The sequence below is a fragment of the Zootoca vivipara genome, chromosome 14, assembly GCF_965207765.1.
Source record: "Zootoca vivipara chromosome 14, rZooViv2.hap1.1, whole genome shotgun sequence".
In the NCBI taxonomy this organism is placed as follows: Eukaryota; Metazoa; Chordata; class Lepidosauria; order Squamata; family Lacertidae; genus Zootoca; species Zootoca vivipara.
The window spans coordinates 34,127,609-34,143,891 of record NC_142597.1 but is presented as its reverse complement, the minus strand read 5'-3'; the positions used below and the strand labels follow the sequence as shown (position 1 = coordinate 34,143,891).

Genomic DNA, 16,283 nt, shown 5'->3' with positions numbered 1-16,283 from the left:
TGCCAGTTCTAAAACTGGCCCTGGATTGAAAAGCCAGCCTTCTCTGTTCTCAAGTTCTGCCATTTATTTTGATTTCCCACAGATTCTGTCCCTAAAGGACTCAGGACTCCAGAGGTGGTAACATTCTTAAGAGCACCAAAATACATGAGAAGTTGGCTGGAGCGGAATTATTTATTTAATGTGAACTATGTTCTACACGAGAGCTTGGATGTACTCTACAAATAGGTTGAAGGCTGTACTGTGGCATTCGGTTTCTTCTATTAATAATGCAGAAATGAGGATGATTTTCAAATTGCATGCTGTGAATTCTAGGAAAAGGTAAATGTGTTTTCTGCCACTAAATTAGTCACAGCAAGTCTTTGTTGAGGCATAAAATGGTGGAAATAGCAGCAGAGGAAACTAAGGCGAGATTAACACAACACTCCTATCAAAACCTATATTGAGAGCAGCACTCACTCACTCACTAGAAAGTCCTGTCTTGAACCCAGCAGGACTTTCTAGTGAGTGAATATGCCAGACTGGTCTGCAAGAGAATACAACAAAATTAAATGTTTAATGAAGAGATGTGAGGAGGGGAGAACTGAACCAGGAGGCGGCATTTCAGCAGAATAGGTGAAGTTAAAATCATTACTCAGTCTTTCCTTGTGACAGTTTTCCCTATAATTTTGCACTTGAATCAATAAAACCACTGAGAATTAGACAGAAGCCCCCCATTTCAGTCTGCTGTTGAACATGCTCCTCTTCCTCATGGAGGATATGGCTAGCAATGGCTACTTGCCATGATGGCTAAACTCCAGCTCCACAGTTAAGAGGCAGTAATGCTTTTAAGTATCAGTTGCTGGAAGCCACAGAAGCTTGTTTGTTTTCCCCAGGCATCTGGTTGGCCAACAGGTTGCTGGTCTAGATGGGCCATTGGCCTGATCCAGCAGCCCCTTCCTCTGTTCTTACAAGCACAAGACTACCATCTCCAAATGTAGGACCATACGATTCCCTTTTCCTTAGATACACCTGATTGTAGCCCACTCCCAGATCTTGCCCAAGCTCCTTGTTCTTTGTCTTCACACACACCTGGCCTTGTCCAATATTTCTGCCCTAATACATCCCTTCCTGTGACCTTTGTTTTGCTGCCTTCAGCTGTCCAAAGGCTTCTCCCTGTCCTTCCTTATATAATAATAATAATAATAATAATAATAATAATAATAATAATAATAATTTATTATTTATACCCCGCCCATCTGGCCGGGTTCCCCCAGCCACTCTGGGCGGCTTCCAACAAAACAGAAATTCTAAAATACAGAGATCCATGTGCCTTGAACTGCCTCCTGAAACACCTCAGTCTGGCCACCTTCCTTCTTTCCTTTGTGGAAGAACCAGCCTCATATAACCAACATACTCAAATCTAATTAATGCACAAAGGGGTTAAAACCAGGCTTAGTTTACCTGGGGGGAGGGACTAGGTGATCAAGCCTTTGTTCGGCTTCCTAGTCTACCTGAGCTCAGTGTGTAAAGACGTCTAAACTGGTTGCTCCAGCTTAGCTGCATGACTCTGTAACAAGCCTCTCAAGTTCCTTTACCAATAATTTAGGAATTTCACCACTTTGCAACTAAACCAAGTTTTACGGCCTTTGCGATTTTCTGAAGCACATGAATCTGACCTTTGGAACTTGCCAAACGTGTAGTCTTCTTCTATGCTGGGGGGAAAAGGGAACTTTGGAAGGAACTCAAAAAGGCGTATTTTAAAGGTAGGGTAAAGGTAAAGGGACCCCTGACCATTAGGTCCAGTCGTGACCGACTCTGGGGTTGCGCGCTCATCTCGCATTATTGGCCGAGGGAGCCGGCGTATAGCTTCCAGGTCATGTGGCCATCATGGCAAAGCCGCTTCTGGCCAACCAGAGCAGCACATGGAAACGCCATTTACCTTCCCGCTGTAGCGGTTCCTATTTATCTACTTGCATTCTGACGTGCTTTTGAACTGCTAGGTTGGCAGGAGCTGGGACCAAGGAACGGGAGCTCACCCCGTCACAGGGATTCGAACCACCGACCTTCTGATCAGCAAGCCCTAGGCTCAGTGGTTTAACCACAGCACCACCTGGGTTTTTAAAGGACTAACAGCCTATATTTCCATGCTTTACTTTGTTGCATATTTTGTGATTTTACATCTCTGCTGATGTTCTCTCGCCAAAGAGCTCTTGCCCCAAACTTGGATCTTGGCATCCAGGAATTCTCCTTTTATACCTATTTTATCTTTACACCTACATCCTTGAAGTCCCTTCTCAAAACTCAGCTTTTCTGGGAGGTCTCTGCACCATCCTGGGAGCCTCCATACCACACTGCAGTGGTCGCCAACCTTTTTAGGCTCAGTGGGTGTATTTAGATTTTTGAGTGACAGGCGCAACCCCCCCTCTGCTCACTTCTCTCTCTTTCACCATTAATTTGTCCAATATAAACAGCAATCATGAAAAGGCAAGAAAACACTCAGGTGTCCCCCTTTTATTAACAAACTTTTAGGGCAGAAGTTTTACATCACATTTTTGAAACAAAGAGAGCGAGCTCCTCGCAGTGTTGGCAAACCAACTCTTGCAGCAGCAATGTGAAGACAACCCCAACCCAAATTCCTGAATAAGTTTGTGTCAAGTTCCATTATAGAAAAAGCCAGATCACTCTCTGCCTGAGAGCAAAGGCCACGAAAACCCATTTGTGTACTTGGGTCTCTCAGGGGGAAAGGGTCTGCCTGAAAACACAGATGGATAAAGCATTAGCTTTCAGAGAGAGAGAGAGACACCACTTTGGAGCAATGCTAGGAAGAACAAGACGGCCCACAGGGGCAGGATGCTGGCATCTTTCCCCAGAAACCCTGTAAGCAGACTGCACAGCAGCTACAGAAACAAGCTTGGAAGAGGTTCTCGTTTCACATGGCTCCGATGTCGAAACCCCTGTGGGGTCCTTATGGCACACCTCTGCAGCGATGTAGGTCTGAAACAGCTCAGAAGAGCCTGCTCAACTGAGACGCCAGGCTCTTCAACAGCACCTGGATACCAGCCTCAGAGTCAGCACCATCATCTTCTCATCCTGAAGCTGGGCTTTTCAGCATCATCCTCATCCTCAGAAGTACCTTCCTCTTCCTCTTCCTCTTCCTCTTCACTGGTCTGCTGCTTTGGGGAATGGTCGGAATCTGTAGCCGGTAAAAGACATGATGATCAGGCTACTTGCTTGAGGGGAGAAAGAACTGAATAATATCATGGACTGATAGATAAATGGAACCATCATATTCAGAGGCAGGATAGCTCTGTGGATCAGATGGTGGAGATAAAATGCATTTCTGGCCTGCTTGTGAGCTTCCAGAGGTATGGCTGGCCGCTTACAGTTGAGGGTTTTTTTTGGTCTCCCCCAGCAAAGGCAAGGCAGTTATTTTCTCCCTGCCTCCCCCAAAATGGCGAGGCACATTTTAGGCCAGGAATGTGGAACCTGTGACCCTCCAGATGCCAAAGTACAACTCCCATCTCTGGGTAGGGGTGATAGGAGTTGGTGTCCAACAAATTCTGGCAGGCCTGTTTTAGGGAGGAACAATCCTCCTAATTCTCCAACTCTCTCAGACTGGTAGAGACAACAACATTGGGCAACTCTTCCCCATTTCAAGAATCAAAAGTCATGTTCCCCACTGGGCTGCGAACTCTACAGCCTCCCCTTCCTACAGACTTAGGTGAACCCCAACAAAAACTTGAAGCAACAGTCCTCCCATTGCCTCAGCCATCCAGAATTAGGATTACTACACGGAACAGCTCCTCCTTCCCTGGCTTTGCAGATATTTGAGAGTTATTTGACCCTGCAGTGGGGGCAGCTGCTTTGCCTCAACTCATCCGAGTCCATGGAGCTTCTGATCCTCCAACACTGCCTTGGTGCCCTCCAGATGTTCTGGACTACAATTCCCATCAATGCTGGTTGGGGCTGATAGGAATTGTTGTCCAAAAGGGGATTGGGTTGGGGAAGGCTGCTCTATGCAACCTCTTTCTCTCTCATCAGGAGCTGTGCTGTCTTTCGGTCTTACTGCCCTAAAAAAATCCCAAAGGACTTCCCTGGAAGATACCCAGATCTTGATGCAAGCACAAGCTGCAGAAGCTCAACTCATTTCAGTGGGGACCTGAGAACGGAAGGAGTTTCCTGGTGGACTGAACTCCAGAAGATGTGTTTTCACATTACCTGCATGTTCGCTCTTTTGTTCAAGCTTACTCTTCTTCGCCAGCATTTTCTTCTCTTTCAACTTCTGCCTGTAAATCAAGAATTAAATGCTCCAAATGAACAAGCTGCCCTTTGCCCCAACATTCCTGATGCTAGCAAAAGGAGAACTGAGCTGTGCAGTTGCTCAAACACAATTCTTAATGCTCTGGAAACCAACCTATTTCATTGCTGATGGAAGAGCATGTGAACAGCTTTGAAACATGTTTGCCTTGTTTACCAGGAGGGAACTGCTGTCTGTTCCCAAATTATCCTAGAGGTAGGATGAAATTTGCCTCTCTAGGGAACTGTTTCCAGGAACTGCAGAGAGGTGGACATGCAGCCACCTAGAGGTAAAAACTGGAATTATTCCTTCATAGGACTGGCAGCTACGTATCCTGTTTTTCTGTCAATGGAGATTTCCCCCACTAAGGCTCCTAGCCACATGGAAAATCAGACCTCTATGCCAATCACAGCAGGACAGTGCTGAGATCAAACCTGCTGTCTACACATGCTGCCTTCGCATGGCAAGAACTGCTCCTCACCCTGCGCCTGCAATTATTTAAGGGGAAACAAGATAGGTAGCTCCATGCTACATATTAAGGAAGAACCTCTAGTCTGGTCATTTTGGACTGTAAACACATATTGAACTATTGCCCTTGACCCTTCCTGCCTCCCCTCATTCTGGATCCTGTTTCCCTAGGCTTCCTGTACAACTTTGACCTCACCGTTTCCTTCTGCGCTTGGCTGTCTGTTCTTCCGCAACAATCTTGTTCTTTTCTAGCCTCTTCTGATATTCCTCATCCAGCTTTTGCTGCAAAAAAATCACAGGGAACATGTCATTACAATGCCAGGGCGGGTTGCAACAGTTTAATATTTAAAAAGCTGAAACAAATTAGTCACGGGAATAGGGTGGGTTTTGAAAACACCTTTCTCAGGTGCAAAGGTCAGAGTGAAGAGGTGCATCTTCAGCATTCCATGAAAACTGTAGAGTGGAAGTGGCAGACACACACCTCTTTGGGGAAGCAATTCAACAACCTAGGAGCTGCTGCAGAGAATGCCCTTTCCCAGGCTGCCACTCCCAAACTTCAGAGGATGGCACAACTAACAAGAGGTAATTTTCTACTGATTTTAACACCCGATAGGGTCTGTAGGGAAGGAGGCAGTACCAACAACTCAGAAACGGTCAGCCAAAGGAATCACCCAACCTTTTCAGCCATGGCATCCATAAAATCTTGCCTCTGGTATTCTCGCCGGCGAAGATGTCGGTAGACGTGGAATTCCCCACTGCCAGCCCCAGCACTGGAACCTGCCAAGGAAGGGGGTCACAGCTTATTGACAGAGCATGTGCATGTGGGAACCCTGGTGCCTCCAAGGATCTCAGGTAGCAGGCGATGGGAAAGCTGCTGCCAGTCAGAGGAGACAATAGTTGGTTAGATGAACAAGGGCAGGCTTGACTCTATGCAAGGCAGCTCCCCTAGTGGCTTGATCGCATTTCATACAAGTAGGAAATTAGTCTGAGCCCGAAAAGAAATTCTCCTTTTCATATATGGGGGGGGGGGGGGGTTACCAAATGTACACAGAAAGCTTGCTGGGAAACCAGCAGCCACAATAGGGACCTTGCTTCTGGGGACTCCTAGAAACCTTGTTCGCTCCATTTTCTCCTTGCCCTTCCTTTGGCTGGAACATAGCAAGTGCTACCACCACTTTCCCCTTTGGTTTGTTGTAACAATTATAGGAAGGCAAATATTCGTTGTCTAGATACAGGCTCGTAATGCTCCCTAGCACAGTGGGAAAGCTTATGATTTACACATGGGCATGGGATTGTGTATAAACCATGCTATAAAGACAAAGCACAAATTTGCATCTTTATTAATTGCTGGACGTTGCGGTGCAGCTCAGTTTGCTTAGAAGGGTCTGCATATGGTTAAACAAAATTAAACAAAATTGAACAAAATTTCTAAATGTTAGTATTTTGCATATTTATTCTAGCTTTATTAGTCACAGTGAGGGTTAAGAAGCTATGATGGACACAAAGACCTTGGCTACAGGCATCTGAAAATTCATCCAGCAACTCCTCTGGTTTCTTAGATCTCAATAGACCATTTTGAAGGATAATCTTTTCAGCCATGCGGGCTAGAAACCTGCTTTTCTTCTAGAGTGAAGACCAGAGTTCTCAGAAAGCAACACTCCTGTAGGATCATGACAGATACACAGAGCTCTGGCTACAGAAGACCCAGATTTGGAACCCCATTTGTCTATGATGCTTCTCGTCATCTCTTAGTGCCAGTGTGAACATTACTTTTTAAAATGTGCACACATCTCAGAGCCTGATTCATTCTCTCTTCTGATTCTCTGTTTATAGTCACAAACATCACACATGATTTCAAACTGTGCAGATTCAGAAGTGTGATTCATATCACTAATCACCCAAAGGCCAGTGAAAAATAGTTGCTAATATGGCAAGGGCAAGATGACTTCAAGAACACCCCCTCACCCCCTTCAAAGTTTCAAGCCCCATATCTTATGACTACTCAATCCTCATCTATTTCCCTTCCCTATTAAGCACATTCCTCTAGAAGCACAGTGCTTAAGCTAAGAAGCCACCTAAAAATAGCTACTTACCCATAACATCTCTGACAAATTCTGGAGGCGGACGGGGCGCCCATTCATTGAGCTTTTCAGGAATTGGAACTGTCTTATCCTGCAACAAGAAATGAGCAATACTATGACACTTTTTCTCTAGGAGGAGAGAGCAATTCTTCAAAGCATGGATCTAAACAGAAGTGGGAACATTAAGGAAAACAGAACTGATCTTTTTACCCAAGAATTTATTGGGCATTTGGCTGCAGACAATAAAGTGTCACACTAGCTATATCATGGGTGATAAACCCTTTTGATCTGAGGGCTATATTCAGTCTTGGCCACCCTCTGGGGATCACATGCCAGGGTGGCTGTGGCCTTCTCACACACATATACACAAAGAACACAGACATGTACATATAGGTCACACACAGACCTCCCCTCTCCTCAACTGATCTATCTACTCTTATTACCCCATGTAGCAAATGATTGATCTGATGACTGGGGACCCATCAGGGTGCTGGATTGGGGCGTTTGCACTTCTCTGCCTGCCCTAGTGTTGCATCTTATCCAATTTTTTCTTTCTTCTCCTCCTGCCAGCAAAACCAGTCAAGTGTTGGCTCAGGCGCTCAGAATGGGTATTAACCACCCTAACCTATTTTCTATGTGTGTGTGTGTGAATATAATGAAGTAACATGTTTTCTTGTTGAATACAATTCCATGCTACGTACATACATACAAGCATGGATGCGCGCGCACACACACACACAGCAGCTCAGAGTAATGGACAGAATTGGTGAGATCTCTGCTGAACGTGCTTAGGAGAGTAAGGTCAGGTAGCTGTCCCCACATATACAGATGTGTGTTCCCTCAAAGGATTTCAGATGGGAACTGCAGGATTAAAGTTACTTATGAGTAAAGGCACTAGAATGAGATAGGATGTGAAGAATAGGAGACTAAGCTCTTCCCTGCCCTTCTCCACAAGCACTCACTGCAATAACTACACAAGTGGAATTTATGCATTTAATTCCATTTATGAATCTACACGCGCAAAGTGTTCAGGGCAATGCACATTTAAAAGCATGTTCTACACAGGACTTTATGGTGAGAGCTGGACCATCAAGAAGGCTGATCGTCGAAGAATTGATGCTTTTGAATTATGGTGCTGGAGGAGACTCTTGAGAGTCCCATGGACTGCAAGAAGATCAAACCTATCCATTCTTATGGAAATCAGCCCTGAGTGCTCACTGGAAGGACAGATCCTGAAGCTGAGGCTCCAATACTTTGGCCACCTCATGAGAAGAGAAGACTCCCTGGAAAAGACCCTGATGTTGGGAAAGATTGAGGGCACTAGGAGAAGGGGACGACAGAGGACGAGATGGTTGGACAGTGTTCTCAAAGCTACGAACATGAGTTTGAGCAAACTGCGGGAGGCAGTGCAAGACAGGAGTGCCTGGTGTGCTCTGGTCCATGGGGTCACGAAGAGTCGGACACGACTAAACGATTAAACAACAACAACAACAACACAGGACTGCAGTTCCCTTCTGGGAGTAAGCCTCATTAAGTGTATACTCAAGTCACCTCCAGATGTTGGCGTGGGGGATTAGACCACATTGCATCAAAGCAAGTGTTATCACACACTTTTCAATGCATCTTCCCGTCACTTTCTGTAGCAGTTAATTCTGATCTTTCACGGAAGCAGTTTTGTTGCACAAAAGCTTCACATCAGCTTTCTTTCTGCAGCCTGAGCTTGCCAGGATGTGGCTGAATCCCACCTGAAAACAATGACAGCCTGGAAGTGCCTTTACTTCAGAGTCAACATGCACTATGTTGTAAGTGCCCACACTTTTAAAGATCTGCCTGGAGAGGCTCTCCAAGTTCCCAACTCCCTGATAAGGTGGGTGGCCATGTGGGAGAGGCCCTTCTTTATGGTAGCCTCACAGCTATGGAAATTCCTTCCATCGGATATTTCCAAATTGCAGGCTTTTTGAAATGACCTATAATCTTCAATTGGCCTTTGAGGCATGCTGTTTATTAGCTGAGAGATGGCCTGGGTGAATAAGTTTGTATCTGGCTCTGTTAAAAAGAAATTTATTGCTGAGTTGTAGTTTTAAAACTTTGCATTGCTGTTCTTTGTATCTTTTCGATGGTTTTGATTGCACACCAGTTTGGAAAGGCATCTGCACAGAAAAGCGACCATATATAATATTATATATACCGTATATATATATGGATGACCATTTAAATATATGCCTTCTCTTTTTATGCTGCCATAGTGGCATAAACGCTAGAGAGCTCTGTTCAGTCCTGCAGAGTAGGCAAAAGCGCAACAGGAGTCTGTCGGAGTGTTCTAGGCTGTAAGCTCTATAGGATGATGCCCACTCCCACCAAGTACAAAACCAATGAGATTCAAACTACATTTGTAATTTGCCTCAAAGACCTACTGTAAATAGGCGAAAGGCAACATATAAATTTGTTCAATACAGTGGTACCTCTAGTTGCAGACACGATCAATTTAGGGGTGCTGTTCGCACCCTGAAAAGTCCGCAACTAGAGCGGCGCTTCTGCATGTGCAAAGAGCGCAGAACATGTCTGCGCATGCGCGAAGTGTGCATAACACTTCTGCACATGCGCACACGGCGAAACCCGGAAGTATACACTTCCGGGTTTGCCATTTTCGCAACCTGAAAAGCCGCAACGTGAAGCAAACGCAACAAGAGGTATACTGTAAATGCATGTATGTACATGCAAGCCAAGAAAGACAAAGGCAGAAGGAGGAGACAAAGGCAGAAGGAGGAGACACTCACTGCCAAAGGGCCTGGTTATACAGGATGGGATGAGGGCACCAACACCTTCAACTTTGTATGATAAACCTACCCAGGTATTAAGCTAATCTGCAGATGGACACTCTCAGAGTATAGACTCATATTGTGTTGTGCCATCCGATCTAACAAACTCCCACCCTACCGTGTTTCTCATATTATAAGTCATGTCTTATATTAATTTTTTCTTCAAAAAAACACGACATGGCTTATTTTTGAGGGATGTCTTATTTTTTAATAAAGTGCACGCGGGCGCTGTTTGCCGGGCTTGTCAAGCCCAGCAAACAGCGCCCGCCGATCTTCGGTGACAGGCGGGGGTGGGCGGAGAGCAGAGAACGATCTCCGCTTCCCCCCACCCCCGCCTGTCACACAGCACAGGTCGGCGGGCGCTGTTTGTCGGGCTTGTCAAGCCCAGCTAGGAGCGCCCGCCGATCTTCGGTGACAGGCGGGGATGGGGGGAGAGCGGAGAACGATCTCCGCTTCTCCCCCACCCCTGCCTGTCACACAGCACAGGGCCGAAGATCGGCGGGCGCTGTTTGCCGGGCTTGTCAAGCCCAGCAAGGAGCGCCCGCCGATCGTTGGTGACAGGCGGGGGTGGGGGGAGAGCGGAGAACGATCTCCGCTTCCCCCCCACCCCCGCCTGTCACACAGCACAGGTCCGAAGATCGGCGGGCGCTGTTTGCCAGGCTTGTCAAGCCCAGCAAGGAGCGCCCGCCGATCTTTGGTGACAGGCGGGGGTGGGGGGAGAGCGGAGAACGATCTCCGCTTCCCCCCCACCCCCGCCTGTCACACAGGACAGGTCCGAAGATCGGCGGGCGCTGTTTGCCGGGCTTGTCAAGCCCAGCAAACAGCGCCCGCCGATCTTTGGTGACAGGCGGGGGTGGGGGGAGAGCGGAGAACGATCTCCGCTTCCCCCCCCCGCCTGTCACACAGGACAGGTCCGAAGATCGGCGGGCGCTGTTTGCCGGGCTTGTCAAGCCCAGCAAACAGCGCCCGCCGATCTTTGGTGACAGGCGGGGGTGGGGGGAGAGCGGAGAACGATCTCCGCTTCCCCCCCCACCCCCGCCTGTCACACAGGACAGGTCCGAAGATCGGCGGGCGCTGTTTGCCGGGCTTGTCAAGCCCAGCAAGGAGCGCCCGCCGATCTTTGGTGACAGGCGGGGGTGGGGGGAGAGCGGAGAACGATCTCCGCTTCCCCCCCCACCCCCGCCTGTCACACAGGACAGGTCCGAAGATCGGCGGGCGCTGTTTGCCGGGCTTGTCAAGCCCAGCAAACAGCGCCCGCCGATCTTTGGTGACAGGCGGGGGTGGGGGGAGAGCGGAGAACGATCTCCGCTTCCCCACCCCCGCCTGTCACACAGGACAGGTCCGAAGATCGGCGGGCGCTGTTTGCCGGGCTTGTCGAGCCCAGCAAGGAGCGCCCGCCGATCTTTGGTGACAGGCGGGGGTGGGGGGAGAGCGGAGAACGATCTCCGCTTCCCCCCCCACCCCCGCCTGTCACACAGGACAGGTCCGAAGATCGGCGGGCGCTGTTTGCCGGGCTTGTCAAGCCCAGCAAACAGCGCCCGCCGATCTTTGGTGACAGGCGGGGGTGGGGGGAGAGCGGAGAACGATCTCCGCTTCCCCCCCCCCCCGCCTGTCACACAGGACAGGTCCGAAGATCGGCGGGCGCTGTTTGCCGGGCTTGTCAAGCCCAGCAAGGAGCGCCCGCCGATCTTTGGTGACAGGCGGGGGTGGGGGGAGAGCGGAGAACGATCTCCGCTTCCCCACCCCCCACCCCCGCCTGTCACACAGGACAGGTCCGAAGATCGGCGGGCGCTGTTTGCCGGGCTTGTCAAGCCCAGCAAACAGCGCCCGCCGATCTTTGGTGACAGGCGGGGGTGCGGGGAGAGCGGAGAACGATCTCCGCTTCCCCCCCCGCCTGTCACACAGGACAGGTCCGAAGATCGGCGGGCGCTGTTTGCCGGGCTTGTCGAGCCCAGCAAGGAGCGCCCGCCGATCTTTGGTGACAGGCGGGGGTGGGGGGAGAGCGGAGAACGATCTCCGCTTCCCCCCCACCCCCGCCTGTCACACAGGACAGGTCCGAAGATCGGCGGGCGCTGTTTGCCGGGCTTGTCAAGCCCAGCAAACAGCGCCCGCCGATCTTTGGTGACAGGCGGGGGTGGGGGGAGAGCGGAGAACGATCTCCGCTTCCCCCCCCGCCTGTCACACAGGACAGGTCCGAAGATCGGCGGGCGCTGTTTGCCGGGCTTGTCGAGCCCAGCAAGGAGCGCCCGCCGATCTTTGGTGACAGGCGGGGGTGGGGGGAGAGCGGAGAACGATCTCCGCTTCCCCCCCACCCCCGCCTGTCACACAGGACAGGTCCGAAGATCGGCGGGCGCTGTTTGCCGGGCTTGTCAAGCCCAGCAAGGAGCGCCCGCCGATCTTTGGTGACAGGCGGGGGTGGGGGGAGAGCGGAGAACGATCTCCGCTTCCCCCCCACCCCCGCCTGTCACACAGGACAGGTCCGAAGATCGGCGGGCGCTGTTTGCCGGGCTTGTCAAGCCCAGCAAACAGCGCCCGCCGATCTTTGGTGACAGGCGGGGGTGGGGGGAGAGCGGAGAACGATCTCCGCTTCCCCCCACCCCTGCCTGTCACACAGCACAGGTCCGAAGATCGGCGGGCGCTGTTTCCCGGGCTTGTCAAGCCCAGCAAGTCAAGCCCACCGATCTTCGGCTCTGTCCCCCGATGCGCGACGGCTCGGGGAAGCAGGCAGGGAGCTTCTGCTGGGTCCCGCGCCTTCGCCTCTCGCTCGATCGGGGCTACACGACATGGCTTATTTTCGGGGTATGTCTTATTTTTCACCAACCCTTAGAAATCCTGTCATGGCTTATTTTTTGGGGATGCCTTAAAATATGAGAAACACGGTACTTGTTTCACTTTTGGGGCATCAGGCAAACTCTGTTCTATTTTCCCAGACCTCTAAAGTTCTCATTCCTTCATTTTTGTTTTTGCCATCATTTTTGATGAGTAGTCTAGCATTTTGATGAGTGGTCTAGCATTAATGCAAATGCATAGGGTAAGGATAGGGATCAACAGGATTGTGGCATAGGAACATAAGGAGAGCCTTGCTGAATAAGACTAGAAGCCAAGAATCCTCTTTCCCTGCAGTGGCTAACAAAATACCCCTGGGACACCCATGATCACAGCATGAGCGTGATAGCACTTTTCTGCTGTTGTTCCCTAGCAACTGATCTTCCGAGACACTCTGCCTTTCTTTCACGCTAGAAGTAGAATATAGCCATGATGCAGCCTTTATCCTCCATCAGCTTCCCCATTTCCTTTTAAAGCCTTCCAAGTTGGTGCCCACTGCCACGTCTTGTGACAGTGAGTTCCACAGATTCCATACTGTGTGAAGAAGTACTTCCTTTCGTCTGTCCTGAATCTACCACCAACCAGCTTCATCACATAAACCCAGGTTCCAGTATTATGAGAGAGGAGCGGGGAGGGTGTGTGTGTGGAATTTCCCCCTTACCTGCACTTGATTCCCCTTGTGGGTAAGCAAATACAAGTTAACTAGGAATCGGGGGCGGGAAAAATATTTTAGCGGGCAAGCCTGGTGACAGCAGATCAGGACCGCCAAATATAAAAGAAAAGAGGAAATAAAAGGGAGGCGGTCTACCTCTTCATTGAAGTAAACTGAGTAAGAGGGTAGTTACTTAGGAAAGAAAGGGGGGGGGTTCCCCACCTCACCTATCCGCCCTAGTGCCTACACTGCAGGGGTGGGAGCAGGGATAAGTAGCCACGCCCACCAACACTTATGCCCCGCCCCCTCACCGGATTCCTCATGAGCCTCTCCAGCTTCAGACGCTGCTCGTCCGCTGCGCTCCGGGGAATGACCAGCGGCTGCGGTTCCTTGCGGGGCCGGGAGGGCCGCGTCGGCCCCGCCGCCATCCTGCCCCCCCTTTTGGTTTCCCCTCCGCCTTCTCCTGCGCAAAAGGCCGCGGCCCCGACCGATGACGTCACGGAGGGCGACGGTCATATAGGCATCTTTCGAAAAGGGCGGGCCGGGGCTCCGCCCCTTCCCTCCGCCTCCTTTCCGGCAATATTCATGAGGTCTGGTACATATTAATGAGGGCGCGAAAAACAGGCCAGAAACGGCGGTTGGGTTTTTCTTTCTAAATGCGGGTTAGCGTCGCTTCTGAGGCGATGCGAGGGGGGGGGAGTTCCCAGAATCCTTCGCAGTCTTGTTTTGCATTCTGTTTTTCTTTATATGCCAAATTTAATTATCCTTCACACAACATAAGGCTTAGTTTTGCTTCTTTTATCCTCAGGAGAGCTCAGGGCTTGGCACCACAGCATTGAGATATACAAATGGTGTCACAGAGACCTATTGCACTTTTAAGTGGTAACCTTGCCCTCCATCGAAGCAGTCAAAATGGCGGAAGCTGCAGCAGCAGCAGCACTGGCCCCGGCGACATCTGTGGAAGTGCGGCTCCCGGTTCCCCGCCCTCGCCTGTCTCAGAGCTTCTCCCGCGGGGCGGGCGAGTGGGACAAGGACCTGGTGGCCCCGGGGGACACCATCACCACCAACCCAGGATACATGAGAGGCCACGGGACATACCTGGGAGACGAGAAGCTCGTTGCCTCTGTGGCTGGTGTTGTGGACAGGGTGAACAAGCTGGTCTGTGTGAAAGCTTTGAAAACGAGATACAATGGTGAAGTTGGTGATATTGTGGTTGGACGAATTACAGAGGTTCAGCAGAAACGGTGGAAAGTCGAGACCAATTCCAGGCTGGATTCTGTCTTGCTCCTTTCATCCATCAATCTCCCAGGAGGGGAGCTGAGGCGGCGTTCAGCAGAGGATGAACTGGCAATGCGAGATTACCTGCAGGAAGGGGACCTTATCAGTGCAGAAGTCCAGGCGGTGTTCTCCGATGGGGCTATATCACTGCACACACGGAGTCTGAAATATGGAAAGCTTGGCCAAGGTGTGCTCGTCCAGGTGTCCCCTTCCCTCGTGAAGCGGCAGAAGACCCATTTCCATGACTTGACTTGTGGGGCTTCCGTTATCCTTGGCAACAATGGGTTCATCTGGATCTACCCAACGCCCAAACAGAAGAATGAGGAGCCTGGGGGATTCGTCACCAACCTGGAGCCGGTGCCCTTGCCTGACCGTGAAGTGATTTCCCGACTCCAGAACTGCGTTGTGGCTCTGGCAGCGCAGAAACAGATGCTCTATGACACCAGCATCCTCTACTGCTACGAGGCCTCCCTTTCTCATGAGATCAAGGACCTTCTCAAGCCAGAGGTGATGGACAAGATTGTGCTGGAGACGCTTCAGAGACTGCTGGAACTGGAGGGGTGATTGGAGAGGGAAAGTGGCGAGGCAGTGATGGTCCTTTCAGGGATCTAGCCTCCCTGATGTTCCCCCCCCCCCCGCCAGTGTGAGATTTCATTACAAATCCCATACCAAATAGAAAAAAGGGGGACTGTGGAAACTATGAGAACTTTTGCTTAAGAATCTTGGTATCCTTTGTTATCCTGTGGCCCTCCCAATGAGGCTGGACTACAGTTCACACACACACCCCCAACCACCAGCTGTACTACCTGCAGGGGCTGATACGTTGGGCTCCAGCAGGATAGGAGGCCAACAGTTTCTCAATAGCTACTGCTTCCTCAGCCCCTGACCTAGTCGAAATACAGCATCACATTCCTCTACATCAGGCATCCTCAAACTTTGGCCCTCCAGATGTTTTGGACTACAATTCCCATCATCCCTGACTACTGGTCCTCTTAGCTAGGGATCATGGGAGTTGTAGGCCAAAACATCTGGAGGGCTGCAGTTTGGGGATGCCTGCTCTACATGTAGCCAGCATCGTAAAAAGTACCTGTGATACTGTGGATGCTTCAAGCTATGTGTGTGTGTGGGGGGGGATTCTTTCTTTTTACTGGAGATATTTCAATAAACTTTAGTTGTTGTTTTAAAAAAACTTGCACTCCATCTTACTACACTAGCACAGATTTTAGCTGGTTTTAATCTGCGCTACCAGCAGGAGTTTTCAGCTGAGTCCCTTCGCTTTCAGCAACAACCTAACCTTTATAACCTAGGAAAGCAGAGCTTGTGGTGTGTGTATTTTTTTTTAAAGGAGGCTGAGTTAAGTGATATTTTAAATAGATTAATTCATGATCTCTCTCTCCTGAACCAACCAACCAACCACTTTATAGCCCTTGGCAGGGCTCTCAACATCTAAAGTACAAATGTCCATGTGGGCACAAAGCAGTTGAAAAATCCACCCTAAAGGCAACAAAATGTGCTGAAATCACAGCAAGATATGGCAACTACAACAGTACGCAGCCACCACTTGTCCAAAAAAACCGAACTTGTCCAAAAACCCTGAACAAACCCCGGGGCGGGGGTATTTATTTGTAGCATTTAGATCCCACATTTTTCTCCAAAGACCTCAAGGTGACATCCATAGTTCATGGCCAAGTGGGAATTTGAACCCTGGTCTCCCGTGTTTCCTAGTCCTACACATTAACCGCTATAACGACGCTGGATGAAATCTTAACGTTCTAAAAACCAGAATAGGACCAATGGTTTTCCAATAAGAGAATTATTCTGCACAGTGATACATACTGTTGCTGTACATACACAAAATTCACACAATTTGGGCAGCAATACCC

The 16,283-nt window shown here is 49.8% G+C and overlaps 1 protein-coding gene and 1 pseudogene across 3 annotated transcripts; one reads left to right on the top strand and one right to left on the bottom strand.

Annotated features, from left to right (window-relative positions):
- Positions 1-2,475: 2,475 nt before the first annotated feature.
- Positions 2,476-13,591, bottom strand: PRKRIP1 (PRKR interacting protein 1). Its single transcript, XM_035140128.3, has 6 exons — positions 13,434-13,591; positions 6,838-6,916; positions 5,421-5,521; positions 4,941-5,026; positions 4,198-4,265; positions 2,476-3,172 (listed from the first exon to the last, which is right to left on the bottom strand). Exons 1-6 carry the CDS (start codon positions 13,548-13,550, stop codon positions 3,057-3,059), a joined length of 567 nt encoding a protein of 188 aa, XP_034996019.2. The 5' UTR covers positions 13,551-13,591; the 3' UTR covers positions 2,476-3,056.
- On the top strand, positions 13,451-15,589 carry LOC118097109 (exosome complex component RRP4 pseudogene; annotated as a pseudogene). 2 transcript variants are annotated; one of them, XR_015946984.1, is made up of 2 exons: positions 13,451-13,712; positions 13,931-15,589. The product of XR_015946984.1 is annotated as an exosome complex component RRP4 pseudogene, transcript variant X1 (transcript). The 2 variants fall into 2 exon arrangements; XR_015946985.1 differs by having other exon boundaries at positions 13,606-13,712; positions 13,941-15,589.
- The last annotated feature ends 694 nt before the right edge of the window (positions 15,590-16,283 follow it).